Below are 14,237 nucleotides of genomic sequence, written 5' to 3'. Positions count from 1 at the left end.
TCACTTCAGTCGTGTCCAACTCTGTGTGACCCACCAGACTCCCCCGTCCCTGGGCTTCTCCAGGCAAGAACACTGGAGTGGGTTGCCATTTCCTTCTCCAATGTATGAATGTGAAAAGTGAAAGTGAAGTCGCTCAGTAGTGTCCCACTCCTAGCGACCCCATGGACTGCAGCCTACCAGGCTCCTCCGTCCATGGGATTTTCCAGGCAAGAGTACTGGAGTGGGTTGCCATTGCCTTCTCCTGTTTGGTTGCTAAGTCATGCCCAACTCTCTCGTGACCCCATAGCCACCAAGGAGGCCTGGGTATACATGTATACACACACAAATATAAATTACACACACATGTAGATCCGTATGTAAACATATATCATTCCAGGATTCTTCAAAATCTTTAATAAGCTAATACATGCTATGACTCTGTCTTTAATAAGCCAATACATGTTACGACTCTCCGGAGAGTCCAGCCTTCTGGTTTTCCTTAGGGTGCTGCATGGGACATGCTTGGGCTTCTCTGGTGGCTCAGATGGTAAAGAATCTGCCTGCAATGCAGGAAGACCTGGGTTCAGTCCCTGGGTTGGGAAGATCACCTTGAGAAGGGAACGGCAGCCCATTCCAGTATTCTTGCCTGGAGAACTCCATGGACAGAGGGGCCCGGTGGGCTACAGTCGACGGGGTCTCAAAGGGTCAGACATGACTGAGCAACTAACACACACACACGGACACCTGGGAGAAATGCTGGACTCTCAGATCCATGTGGGATACAGATGTCTGGGACGCAGGAGTCTCACTACCTGCAATCCTACTCCTGTCATCCAAGGAGCCATTCAACAGACAAGTACTAAACACCTGCTGTGTGCTTAACGCAGCACGACACGCCTCCGTTTGCACACAGGACCAAGCATTCTAATCCCACGCTAAAACCAACACCTTTCCTGTGCATAAAACAAAACCAAAACGCAGACCCACCACTTGACAGCAGCCTGTGGGACGGTGAACATTTCTGCATTTTCTCTTCCCCGGGTTGCCATGGACTTCTGAGGCAGAAGGCTGATTTTTTATTTCTTGGCCCCTCTGTTTATCAACTCAGGTAAAACTGGTGGCCTTACAGAGCTACTCTGACTGCTCAAGACAACACAATGTGCCTGTCATCTGGCGGAAGGGGTCCCTGGGGAGGCAGGGTGTTACTGGAGATCTGGCCTGTCCCCACCTGTGCCATCTGCACTGGCAAGTCGAACCCCAGAGCAGACACCCACACGGCTCTGCAGCTCTGCCCTCAGCCTGAGAGTTAACCAAGGTGAGTCGACTTGGGGGATGTTTGCCTTCCTCCTCCTAATTATCCCCTTGGTAGAAAATGACAAGAGAGGGGTAGGCTGATCACAGAGTCTCTCTTCCACAATTACAGTGGGAATCGGGGGCTGCCCGGAGACGCTGCCAACCCACTACAGAACAGCTGCCCTGGGGGGCAAGGAGGGGGCAAGGCTTGCTGTGGGGGGTACAGAGCAACAGAGCCAAAGTAAGCTGGCCAGGCCCACCCGGGGCCACCGCGATCCCACTTCACACAGGAGAGGGACCATGAGCATCAGCCTTGCCCCATCCCATTCTCCACTTGTTCACCTCACCCCTCACCCCAAAGCCATTCTCCACCCCCCAACACCTGCTGCGTGGTCTGGCGGCTGACCGCTACGAGCTCTTATGTTCTTTGGTTTCTGATGAGGTCTGCCGATGGGAGAGCCAGCACAAGTTTGGGGGGGTTATTTCCCTCGCACTCCCCAATCCACTGAGTGCCTGGCAGGGGTGCTATTCTTGCAACCTGTGGGATAGCCCCTGTCTCGTGACTCTAAGCTCTTGCTGCCTCTGTAAGCAGTCCTTGCTGCCTCTGTAAGCAGTCCTGGCATTAAATTCCCTTCAGATGAACCCCTTTGAGGGCACCATCCACTTCCTGCCAGGACCCCGACCAAAAGACAGCGGGGAGGCCTTCTCTACAAAAAGGTAGATACTGAACACAATTATAAGCTTTGGGGACCAATGAGCAACGTTCAGTTCAGCCTAGAACTCTGATCTTCATTATCTGAACCTCTAGGAATGAAAGCAATTTTCACTTAAGAGGAGACTGAAAAAAATCAACCTGAGTCCAGCAATTTTGACTCTTCCTGCAGTGAGGAGCCCACCTCTACTTCTTTTAAGCAACCAGAACCCTGGGGCAGGAGAGAGAGGAAATTATCCTCGATGAGCCTTTATTCTGTGTCAGGCATTGTGTAATTGTTACACATAAACTGTCTTACTTGGACTGAGTAGTAATTTCCAGAACTAAGTACTATTCTTGTGGCCATTTTTCAGATGGGGAGACTGAGTCCTAAAGCTATTAAGAATCTTGCCTGAGGTCACAACGGCCGAAGGAGGACGCAAACCTGAGCAGTCTGACTCCAGCGTCTGTGTGCTCTCAGCAAATACATTGCATGCCTCCTCCTCCAGGGGAAGGCTGGGCCAGGAGATTAGGGGCAAGGAGAGGCGAAGGGAGCCCAGCACGGCCTCAGCTTCTGACATCCCATCCACGAGACGCTCCCATCCATGAAATGCTCCCCTGTGGGGGAGATGGGTGCATATTCCAGCCACAGACCAAGAACATCAGTCACAGAGCACCAACCAGAACTGAGAGAATGTCAGAGCAAACAAAATGCGATAAAGAACTGTGGCTTCTTCAAAAACAGATCATCATAAACCAGGATTCCTTGCAATATTATCAAATACCCAACCAAATCCTGTCTGAACCCTTTAGTCTGCAAGAGGGATCACTCTCTCCACTTGTGGAAACCCCCAGGAGCACACAGCATGAGGACAAATGTTACCTGAAATTTGAAAAAGGATTCAGAGACACATTCCCAAAGGACAGCTTTGAGAAGGAGAAACAAATATTGCCAGACATGCTGGGTAAATTCAGCCACAGAGAAACCATTAGTAACTCTATCCCTTTCAAAGGAAGGCAATCCCTGGGGCCAAATGGCCTAAACCCTAAGCACAGGCAACGTCCTTCCAATACTGTTGTAAACCCAAGCCACAATCCAGAGCTTAGGGACAAGCCAGCAACCTCTACCTGCAAAGCCAGCAAGCGTCCACCTTATACACCTACCGGAAATGCTATAAATGAGAACATGGGATGTTTCAGACTGATGCACAGCTAGCTCAATATTCAGGCACAAAAGAATAAACAGAACAACTAACTTATCTGCAGCCTGGACACAGTGGCTGCAGCCCGATTCTCATTCCGCTTCACATAGCGTTGACTTTTTTCTCTGCTTAAATCTAACCTCCCTTTGCAGAACAGGGGAGGTGCGTAGGTGGTGGGATGAAAGCTTCAGCCTTGCGCACATCACACACCGTTCAGTCACCCAAGGACAAAACAAGCCGACAGGGAACTGTGCTTGAACAGAACAGTCAGAAGACAGCCCCTTAAGACAGCATGGCAAATGGTTTCCCAGGTGTGCGAACCTGCCAACTAACCAGCCAGTCTGTGTGCACGTGTTTTCCCCAATGCAATTCTGAAACACCGAGGGCTCTGGCTCTCTCCACTGGATGACTACGCCTGACGTCATTCTGCAAACAAAGCTGGCTGCAGAGATTTGATGAGAGGCAATCAAAAGTGACTTGCAGAGCCCTCTGGCCTGGGGCTCCCTCTTACCTGTCGAGTCGGCCCCGGAAGCCAGGCCACTCTGCTCCCCAGCACTGATGAGCTGCAGGTCTGTGTATGAGGGGCCAAAACTAGGACTACTGGTGTCTTCAGAATGTGTGGTCCAGCTGCTCTCGGAGGGCAGAGGGCATCTCCCCAGGGAGTCGAAGGAAGGGCAGGTCCAGCAGGGCATGGTCAGCGATGTGGCTGGGGACAAACCAAAAGCATCCAGGGTAAACAGCTGCACTCTGCTCATCTTTAGCGCTTGTCTGACTTTGATGTTGCTCTGATCCTATGACACCTCAACAACCATACCAGGCAAGGAAGGAGAGGGAGTGTCACTCCTGACACAGACAGGGAAAACTAACTGACCAAGACCCCACCGGCAAGTCGCGATCAAAACCGGTGCTATAACTAAAGTCTCAGGACCCTCAGATAGAGAATTAGCTCTTCAAAGAACATGTGCGATTTTAGGCTCTACTTGTATTTCTTCATCTTCTTTGTCTTGGAGTACAGTTGCTCCACAATGTTGTGTTAGGTTCTGCTCCACAGCAAAATGAATCGGCCATACAGCACATGTATCCCCCAGCTTTTGGATTTCCCTCCCAGTTAGGTCACCGCACTCCTTGCGCTATCCAGTATGTTCCCCTCAGGTGTCTATTTCATATATCAGGCTGTACTTAGATTTCTAACCTAGGTTGCAGCTTCATTCAGATCCAACGTGCACGCAGTTTCACCCTTACCCTTACATTTTCCTCCATTTTTAGTGGCGCGCCAACCATCTCAAGAAAACTCACCAACCTGCACTGCAAAATTAGAGCTAGATTGGGTTAAGGGGCAGGAACTTGAATATATACGTATTCGCCTAGGAATGCGATATGTGTCTGCTTGCCTTGAGTTTGACTGTAACTGGAGTCTGTAGTCTGTTACAAATACAAATTGAGATCTACCAGGGCTGCTGACCTGCCGAACAATGAAAAATGCCTTTACAGGATCTGGCTTTATCTGGGTAACCCTACACACCGAATTCAGCAAAAACCATTTTGCAGAGTCCCTTTTTTGAGTTTCCTGATGTTCCTAAGTTGTTTTTGCTCAATTGCCTGTCACATGGCTTCTCCATGGTGTTTCCTGAGAGGCTTATTGCAAGTTCACTGACAAATACTGAAAGCAAGTGCTAAAAACACTGAGGACGGGGAAGGAAGGATGAAAAAGAAAGAAACTCAGCTTAATGACTTTGACGTTCACTGACACTGTTGAACGTATCAATGCTTCATTCCTTTTTATTGCTGAGCAGTCTTTCATGGTGTGGATGTACCACAGGTAGTCCTCCATTCATCGGCCAAAGGACACCTGGGCTGTTTCCAGTCCTTGGCTCTTATAAATAAAGGTGCTATGAACATTCATGTACAGATTTTTGTATGAACATAAGATTCAATTTCACTGGGATAAACACCCAAGAGTACAATTTCTTAGATATATGGTAACTGCATGTTTAGTTTTATAAGAACCTACCAAACAGTTTTCCAAAGATGCTGGACCATTTTATATTCCCATCAGCATACGTGAAATTCTCCTTATTTTCTTAACAGGGTCTTTGCAGAGCAAAAGTTTTAGAAGTTTCAAGTCTTTAACCAGCAAGAAAACAATATAGCATCTATAAAAGCAACACAAAACACAAAGCATATGCAGTAATAAATTTAACAAAAGAGGGGCAAAGCCCCAGAGGAGATACCTGTAAAGTTAAGAGACCACAGAGAGGACCTACATAGATGGAGAGATTCTATATTCATCGACTGAAAGAACTGATGATGAAAAGATGCTTGTTGCTATTCTGTTGCTCGTCATGTCCAACTCTTTGTGATCTGATGGACTGCAGCCCTCCAGACTCCTGTGTCCTTGGAGTTTTCCAGGCAAGAATACTGGAGTGGGTTGCCACTTCTTTTTCCAGGGGACCTTCTCCACCCAGGGATTGAATCTGTGTCTCCTGCTTTGGCAGGTGGATTCTTTACCACTGAGCCACCAGGGAAGCCTTTGTAAAGATGTTAATTCTCCCTAAATTGGATTATAGAATTTTGCACTCTCAGTCAAAATCCTGCTGCTGCTGCTAAGTTGCATCAGTCGTGTCCGACTCTGTGTGACCCCATAAACAGCAGCCCACCAGGCTCCCCCATCCCTGGGATTCTCCAAGCAAGAACACTGGAGTGGGTTGCCATTTCCTTCTCCAATTCATGGCTTTTTTCCCCTCCTAGTAAGCAGTAAGCAGAATCACACAATTTAGATATGAATGAAATCAAAATTTTAGTAATATAAATGCATTTAAAATACACATTAAAATAAATAAAATGATAGAAATAACATAGAAAAAATGCTACTAAAAGAAAAAAGTGAAATTAGACTCCAACTTCACACTATACAGAAAAATCAATTCTAAGTGGGCTGAATGTCAAAGTGTGAAAGCCTACATAAAATGTTCTTTAGAAGGCATATATTGGGTTGGCCAAAAAGATCTATTACAGCTTATGGAAAAATCCAGTGGACGTTTTGGCCAACCAAACAGCTTAATGTGGTCATGATTTCGGAGGTAGTGAAAGATTTTCTTTACCAAGACCAAGAAAGCACCAAGCATAAAAGAAAAATAAACAAATTTCATATCATTAAAATTAAGAATTTCTTCTCACTAAAAGTCACCATAAAGAATAAAAGGGGGATTCCCCAAAGGCTCAGCAGGTAAAGAATCTGCCTGCAATGCAGGAGACACAGGAGACTCGGGTTTGATCCCTGGGTCAGGAAGACCCCCTGGAGAAGGAAATGGCAACCCACCCCAGTATTCTTGCCTGGGAAATCCCAGGGACAGAGGAACCTGGCGGGCTACAGTCCATGGGGTCACGGAACAGTTGAAAACGACTGAGCTACTAAGCACACACAAAGAGTAAAAAGACTACCCACAGGGTGGGAGATAATATCTGTCACACATTGTGTCCACAAGGAACTCCAGGAAATCAGCAAGAAAAAGGGAAATACCATCAAAAAATACTCTCAAATAGGCATTTTAAGAAAGGAAAAAACTAAATGGAAAAATAATTTAAAAAAAAAAACACAAAAAACAAACTCAACCTCATTAGTAATCTAGGAAATGCAGATTAAAACCACACGAGCTATCATTGGTCTTCACCCTTCCCTTCCTCCCTGCCTCCCCGTGACAAAAACAGTGAAACGTGACTATCCCGCTGTAGTCAGGGCACTGGAGCCACGGCAGCTTTTCTGTGTGGCTGGTAGGAAAGTAAACTGGAAGCACCGCAGACAACGGGCTGCTGTTAAAGTCATCTGATCGAGTGGAAGATAAACACACCCTGCAGCACAGCAGTTCTCAGATATTTTTAAACACGAGAATCACTTGCACTTGCACGTGTTCACTAGGATAGGAAGGCTCACTGAAAAGGCAAAATGCATGCTCACAGAAACATGTTCCTAACTGCCCCAAAGTAGAATAACTCCAATATCCATCACACAGCACGGGTAAATGAACTGTGGAATATTACTAAGATGGAATGGGCCTCCCTCGTGGCTCAGCTGGTAAAGAATCCGCCTGCAATGCAGGAGACCCCAGTTCGATTCCTGGGTTGGGAAGATCCGCTGGAGAAGGGTTAGGCAACCCATTCCAATATTCTTGGGCTTCCCCTCTGGGTCAGCTGGTAAAGAATCCACTCACAATGCAGGAGACCTGGGCTTGATCCCTGGGTTGGGAAGATTCCCTGGAGGAGGGCATGGCAACCCACTCCAGTATTCTGGCCTGGAGTATTCCATGGACTGTATAGTCCATAGGGTCGCAGAGTCAAGCACAACTGAGAGACTTCCACTCTCACTAAGACGGAATACACTGCAATAAACACTATACCTACAGGTAATGAAACGGGAAAACCTCATAAATAAAGTGTAAAAGGAGGCGGCCACAGAATAATACATACAGTATTATTCCGCTTACATAAGGTTCACAAACAGATGAAATGCAATTCGATCATTTGAGACGCATGTGCAGGAAAGCTGTTAGGAAAAGTAGAGCAGTTATCACAAAACCCAGGGAGAGGGTGACAGAGGAGAGAGGGAAGTGGATGTCTAGAGAAAGGATGTCATGATCAGTGGGGAAACAGAGGGCTTCTGAGTGATGACAGTGTTCTATTTATTAAACTGGGTGGTGGGTTGTACTGTCGCCCTTTGTAATTTAATACACACTTTAAACGTGATCCTTTTAATAAAGCTTATTAAAGCCACATATCAAAAGACTATTCAAGAAAGGAATTTAACTATTTGTATTTTCACATTAGCTCTTATTTATTTATTTATCTGCACCAGGTCTTTGCCATGGCACACGGGATCTTTAGTTGCAGCATTTGAACTTCTTTTAGTTGTGGCGTGTGGGATCTAGTTCCCTGACCAGGGATCAAACCCAGCTCCCCTGCAGTGGGAGTGCAGAGCCTTAGCCACCGGACCACTAGGGAACTCTCCAGATATAGCTTCTTTACATTTGTTAGCTAACACTCTCAAATTTCCCTCGAAAGAAAAACAGAAGAATAATAAAGCTGGGAGAAGACTCTTGAGAGCCCCCTAGACTGTAAGGAGGTCAAACCAGTCAATCCTAAAGGAAATCAACCCTGAATATTCATTGGAAGGACTGATGCTGAAGCTGCAACTCCAATACTTTGGCCACCTGCTGCAAAGAGCCCCCTCATTGGAAAAGACCCTGATGCTGGGAAAGATTGAAGGGAGGAAGAGAAGAGGCAACAGAGGATGAGATGGCTGGATGGCATCACCGACTCAATGGATATGAATTTGAGCAAATTCCAGGAGATGGTGGAGGACAGAGGAGCCTGGCGTGCTGCAGACCGTGCAGTCATGAAGAGTCAGACACAACTGAGCGACTGAACAACAAAAATCAAAGTAGCTGGGAGAGGCGATGTCTCTACACCCTACCATCTGTTCTCATTTGATCTCATACACTTTATTTATCAGCTTAGCAAATTTGAATATATCATGGTATTTAGTTTCTGGATTGAATATGCTCAGGCCACAAGATCAGTTGAACAGTGAGAAAAAGTTCTCAGTCTGGAGTTGACTCTTCTCCCAGAGGAGGACCAGACCTCTGACAGCCAGGCCAGTGAGCAGCAGGTTGCTGTCGTCATGATGCTTCACATCTGATCTGCAAGGAATACAGAGAAACAAAGACAGAAATCTGCCTTCTCTCCTTTCCTATGAGGTTGTATGTAAGGACTCTGGGTCCAGACTGCCTGCTGCACACAGCCCTGTAGCCTGGGGCAAGTTACTCAATACGTCTGTCCTTATGTGTTCTCATCTGTAAAATGGAGCAGAAAACGCACCCCCCCACCCCAGACAGATTAGGCTAATACTGACAAAGCACTTAGCAAAATGCTTGGCACAAAGGAAGTACTCCAAAAGGGTGGTTAGTTGCTCAGTCTTGTCTGACTTTTTGCGACCCCATGGACTGTAGCCCGCCAGGCTCCTCTATCCACAGAATTCTCGAGGCAAGAATGCTAGAGTGGGTTGCCATTCCCTTCTTCAGGAGATCTTCTGCACCGAGGGATTGAACCCAGGTCTCTTGCATTGCAGGTGGATTCTTTACTGTCTGAGCCACCAGGGAAGCCCCAAAGAGGGCTAAGTGGTAGTTGCTACTTCCAGATATAAACTTATATCCAAATCTACTTGAAATCTTGACTGACATCTCTTCACGTTGGAAACCAAGTTCCTCTTCTCTCTTCCACACCAGCTCCCTCTCCCTTTCCGATGTTCAGAAGGACACCTTGATTCTTCTCACCTTTGGTCTCTCACAGCTTCTGTTAATGCTACCTTCAAAGGACACCTGGAATCCAATCACTTTCCACCAGACGGTAGCTTCCCACCAAGCTACCACCCCGATCCCAGACCGCGTCCTCTCCGGGGTCATCCCGGTGGCTGTCCTTGGTCTCCCCATTTCCCCATTTCCCCTCCTCCTCAGTCTGTTCTCCACATAGCAGCCCCCCAGTGTGAACAGAATCAGCTGTGTGTGCAAGCCTAGGGCGCTCACACCACACCTCGGGTACAACAACCCCCACACACACACAGCTTTCCTCCTCACCCACAGTCAAGGTCCACGTCCTCACTGTGCCCTTAGAAACCTACGCCATCCGAGACCACACAGATTCTCTGACTCGCCACCTTCTCGAACTTCTCCCCCATTCATTCCACTTGAATCACAAAACACAAACAGGGTCCCATCGCTTGTGGTTCCTTCCTCCTGGAAGACTCCTTCCCCAATTTCTGCAAGGCTCAGGCCTCACTTCCCTCAAGTCTTCATGCCAAAGCTACTGCTCAGAGTGGCTCCCTGACCTTCTGTAAGTTTCATATCCGCTCTCACCCTCCTCCTTTCTTTGCCTTGTTTTTCTCCTCTTCCCACTGAACACGTTATCTGACACACATTCATCTACTTCTCGATCCAGTTTCTGCTGTGGCTTCCCCCAGCAGAATGGATGAGGCAGGACTTCCCACTGTATCCCCAGTGCCTTGAATAGTGACTGCCCAAAGTCGGGGCTCAAATCTCCATTGGTTGAATAAATAATAAAGAAGTTGTCAGGGCTTCCTTGATGGCTCAGTAGGTAAAGAATCTGCCTTGCAATGCAGGAAATGCAGGAGAGGTAGGTTCGATCCCTGGGTAAGGAACATTCCCTGGAGAAGGGAATGGCAACCCACTTCAGTATTTTTGCGTGGGAAATCCCATGGACAGAGGAGCCTGTGGGCTACAGTTCATGGAGTCCAAAAAAGTCAGACACAACTGAACAGGGCACAACAACAGGTTATCAGCCAAAACAATTAATACAGCAAATACTCTTCTCTCTTTTTATCCCCTGGGACCCTGAGCAGACTGAAATTTCAAATACTTATATACACTTTGAGGTCATGTCCTTTATTTATACTTTAATGTTTACTCAGTTCAGTTCAGTTGCTTAATGGTGTCTGACTTTTTGCAACCCCATGGGCTGCAGCACGCCAGGCCTCCCTGTCCATCACCAACTCCCCGAGTTTGCCCAAACTCATATCCATTGAGTCAGTGATGCCATCCAATCATCTCATCCTCTGTTGTCCCCTTCTTCTGCCTTCAATCTTTCCCAGCATCAGGGTCTTTTCCAATGAGTCCATTCTTTGAATCAGGTGGCCAAAGTATTGGAGTTTCAGCTTCAACATCAGTCCTTCCAGTGAATATTCAGGACTGATTTCCTTTAGGATGGACTGGTTGGATCTCCTTGCAGTCCAAGGGACTCTCAAGAGTCTTCTCCAACACCACAGTTCAAAAGCATCAATTCTTCGGCACTCAGCTTTCTTTATAGTCCAATTCTCACATCCATACATGACTACTGGAAAAACCTAGCTTTGACTAGACGGACTTTTGTTGGCAAAGTAATGTCTCTGCTTTTTAAAATGCTGTCTAGGTTGGTCATAGCTTTTTTCTTCCAAGGAGCAAGCATCTTTTAATTTCATGGCTACAGTCACCATCTGCAGTAATTTTGGAGCCCCCCCAAAATAAAGTCCCTCACTCTTTCCATTGTTTCCCCACCTATTTGCCATGAAGTGATGAGATCAAATGCCATGTTCTTAGTTTTCTTTCTTTTTTTTTTTTTAATTTATTTATTTATTTTTAATTTTTACTTTACAATTCTGTATTGGTTTTGGCATAGATTGACATGAATCCACCACAGGTGTACATGCGTTCCCAAACATGAGCCCCCCTCCCACCCCCCTCCCCACAACATCTCTCTGGGTCATCCCCGCGCGTCAGCCCCAGGCGTGTCATATCCTGCATCAGACATAGACTGGCATTTCGATTCTTACATGATATTATACATGTTTCAATGCCATTCTCCCAAATCATCACACCCTCTCCCTCTCCCTCTGAGTCCAAAAGTCCGCTATACACATCTGTGTCTTTTTTGCTGTCCTGCACACAGGGTCATCATTGCCATCTTCCTAAATTCTATATATATGTGTTAGTATACTGTATTGGTGTTTTTCTTTCTGGCTCACTTCACTCTGTATAATCGGCTCCAGTTTCATCCATCTCAGCAGAACTGATTCAAATGTATTCTTTTTAATGGCTGAGTAATATTCCATTGTGTATATGTACCACAGCTTTCTTATCCATTCATCTACTGATGGACATCTAGGTTGTTTCCATGTCCTGGCTATTATAAACAGTGCTGCAATGAACATTGGGGTACATGTGTCTCTTTCAATTCTGGTTTCCTCTGTGTGTATGCCCAACAGTGGGATTGCTGGGTCATAAGGCATTTCTATTTGCAATTTTTTAAGGAATCTCCACACTGTTCTCCATAGTGGCTGTACTAGTTTGCATTCCCACCAACAATGTAGGAGGGTTCCCTTCTCTCCACATCCTCTCCAGCATTTATTGCTTGCAGATTTTTGGATCGCAGACATTCTGACTGGTGTGAAGTGGTACCTCATTGTGGTTTTGATTTGCATTTCTCTAATAATGAGTGATGTTGAGCATCTTTTCATGTGTTTGTTGGCCATCCGTATGTCTTCTTGGAGAAATGTCTATTTAGTTCTTTGGCCCATTTTTTGATTGGGTCGTTTATTTTTCTGGAATTGAGCTGCAGGAGTTGCTTGTATATTTTTGAGATTAGTTGTTTGTCAGTTTCTTCATTTGCTATTATTTTCTCCCATTCGGAAGGCTGTCTTTTCACTTTGCTTATGTTTTCCTTTGTTGTGCAGAAGCTTTTAATTTTAATTAGATCCCATTTGTTTATTTTTGCTTTTATTTCCAGAATTCTGGGAGGTGGATCATAGAGGATCCTGCTGTGGTTTATGTCGGAGAGTGTTTTGCCTATGTTCTCCTCTAAGAGTTTTATAGTTTCTGGTCTTACATTTAGATCTTTAATCCATTTTGAGTTTATCTTTGTGTGCGGTGTTAGAAAGTGATCTAGTTTCATTCTTTTACAAGTGGTTGACCAGTTTTCCCAGCACCACTTGTTAAAGAGATTGTCTTTACTCCATTGTATATTCTTGCCTCCTTTGTCAAAGATAAGTGTCCATATGTATGTGGATTTATCTCTGGGCTTTCTATTTTGTTCCATTGATCTATATGTCTGTCTTTGTGCCAATACCATACTGTCTTGATGACTGTGGCTTTGTAGTAGAGCCTGAAGTCAGGCAAATTGATTCCTCCAGTTCCATTCTTCTTTCTCAAGATTGCTTTGGCTATTCGTGGTTTTTTGTATTTCCATACAAATCTTGAAATTATTTGTTCTAGTTCTGCGAAAAATATCGCCGGTATCTTGATAGGGATTGCATTGAATTTGTAAATTGCTTTGGGTAATATACTCATTTTCACTATATTGATTCTTCCGATCCATGAGCATGGTATATTTCTCCATCTATTAGTGTCCTCTTTGATTTCTTTCATCAGTGTTTTATAGTTTTCTGTATATAGGTCTTTAGTTTCTTTAGGTAGATATATTCCTAAGTATTTTATTCTTCTTGTTCCATTGTTTCCCCACCTATTTGCCATGAAGTGATGAGATCAAATGCCATGTTCTTAGTTTTCTGAATGTTGAGTTTTAAGCCAGCTTTTAAACTCTCCTCTTTCACTTTCATCAGAGGCTCGTTAGTTCTCTTCAATTTCTGCCATAAGGGTAGTGTCATCTGCATATCTGAGGTTACTGATATTTCTCCCAGGAATCTTGATTCCAGCTTGTGCTTCATTCAGCCTGGCATTTCACATGATGTAGTCTGCATATAACTTAAATAAGCAGGGTGACAATATACAGCCTTGATGTACTCCTTTCCCAATTTGGAACCAGTCTGTTGTTCCATGTCCAGTTCTAACTGTTGCTTCTTGACCTGCATACAGATTTCTCAGGAGGCAGGTCAGGTAGTTTGGTATTCCCATCTCTTGAAGAATTTCTCACAGTTTATTGTGATCCACACAGTCAAAGGCTTTATTGTAGTCAATAAACCAGATGTTTTTCTAGAATTCTCTTGCTTTTTCTATGATCCAACGGATGTTTGCAATTTGATCTCTGGTTCCTCTGCCTTTCCTAAAACCAGCTTGAACATCTGAAAGTTCATGGTTCACATACTGTTGAAGCCTGGCTTGGAGAATTTTGAGCATTACTTTGCTACCATGTGAGATGAGTGCAATTGTGCAATAGTTTGAGCAATCTTTGGCATTGCCTTTCTTTGGGATTGGAATGAAGACTCACATTTTCCAGTCCTGTGGCCACTGCGGGGTTTTCCAAATTTGCTGGCATATTGAGTGCAGCACTTTCACAGCATCATCTTTTAGGACTTGAAATAACTGGAATTCCATCACCTCCACTAGCTTTGTTTGTAGTGATGCTTCCTAAGGCCTACTTGACTTCACATTCCAGGATGTCTGGCTCTAGGTGAATGATCACAATGTCGTGGTTATCTGGGTCATGAAGATCTTTTTTGTACAGTTCTTCTGTGTATTTTTGCCACCTCTTCTTAGTATCTTCTACTTCTGTTAGGTCCATACCATTTCTGTCCT

At 45.3% G+C, this 14,237-nt stretch overlaps 1 protein-coding gene across 1 annotated transcript in view; it reads right to left on the bottom strand.

Annotated features, from left to right (window-relative positions):
• Positions 1–14,237, bottom strand: part of STON2 (stonin 2) — a 178,027-nt gene that overhangs the window by 100,033 nt on the left and 63,757 nt on the right. Inside the window, exon 4 of the mRNA XM_040225983.1 lies at positions 3,677–3,871. Coding sequence (XP_040081917.1) covers positions 3,677–3,871 — 195 coding nt within the window. The remainder of the gene's footprint in view (positions 1–3,676; positions 3,872–14,237) is intronic.

This window comes from Oryx dammah, unplaced genomic scaffold, assembly GCF_014754425.2.
Source record: "Oryx dammah isolate SB20612 unplaced genomic scaffold, SCBI_Odam_1.1 HiC_scaffold_26, whole genome shotgun sequence".
In the NCBI taxonomy this organism is placed as follows: domain Eukaryota; kingdom Metazoa; phylum Chordata; class Mammalia; order Artiodactyla; family Bovidae; genus Oryx; species Oryx dammah.
The sequence above is the reverse complement of the archived record's forward strand: the minus strand, read 5'-3'. Positions and strand labels throughout refer to the sequence as shown.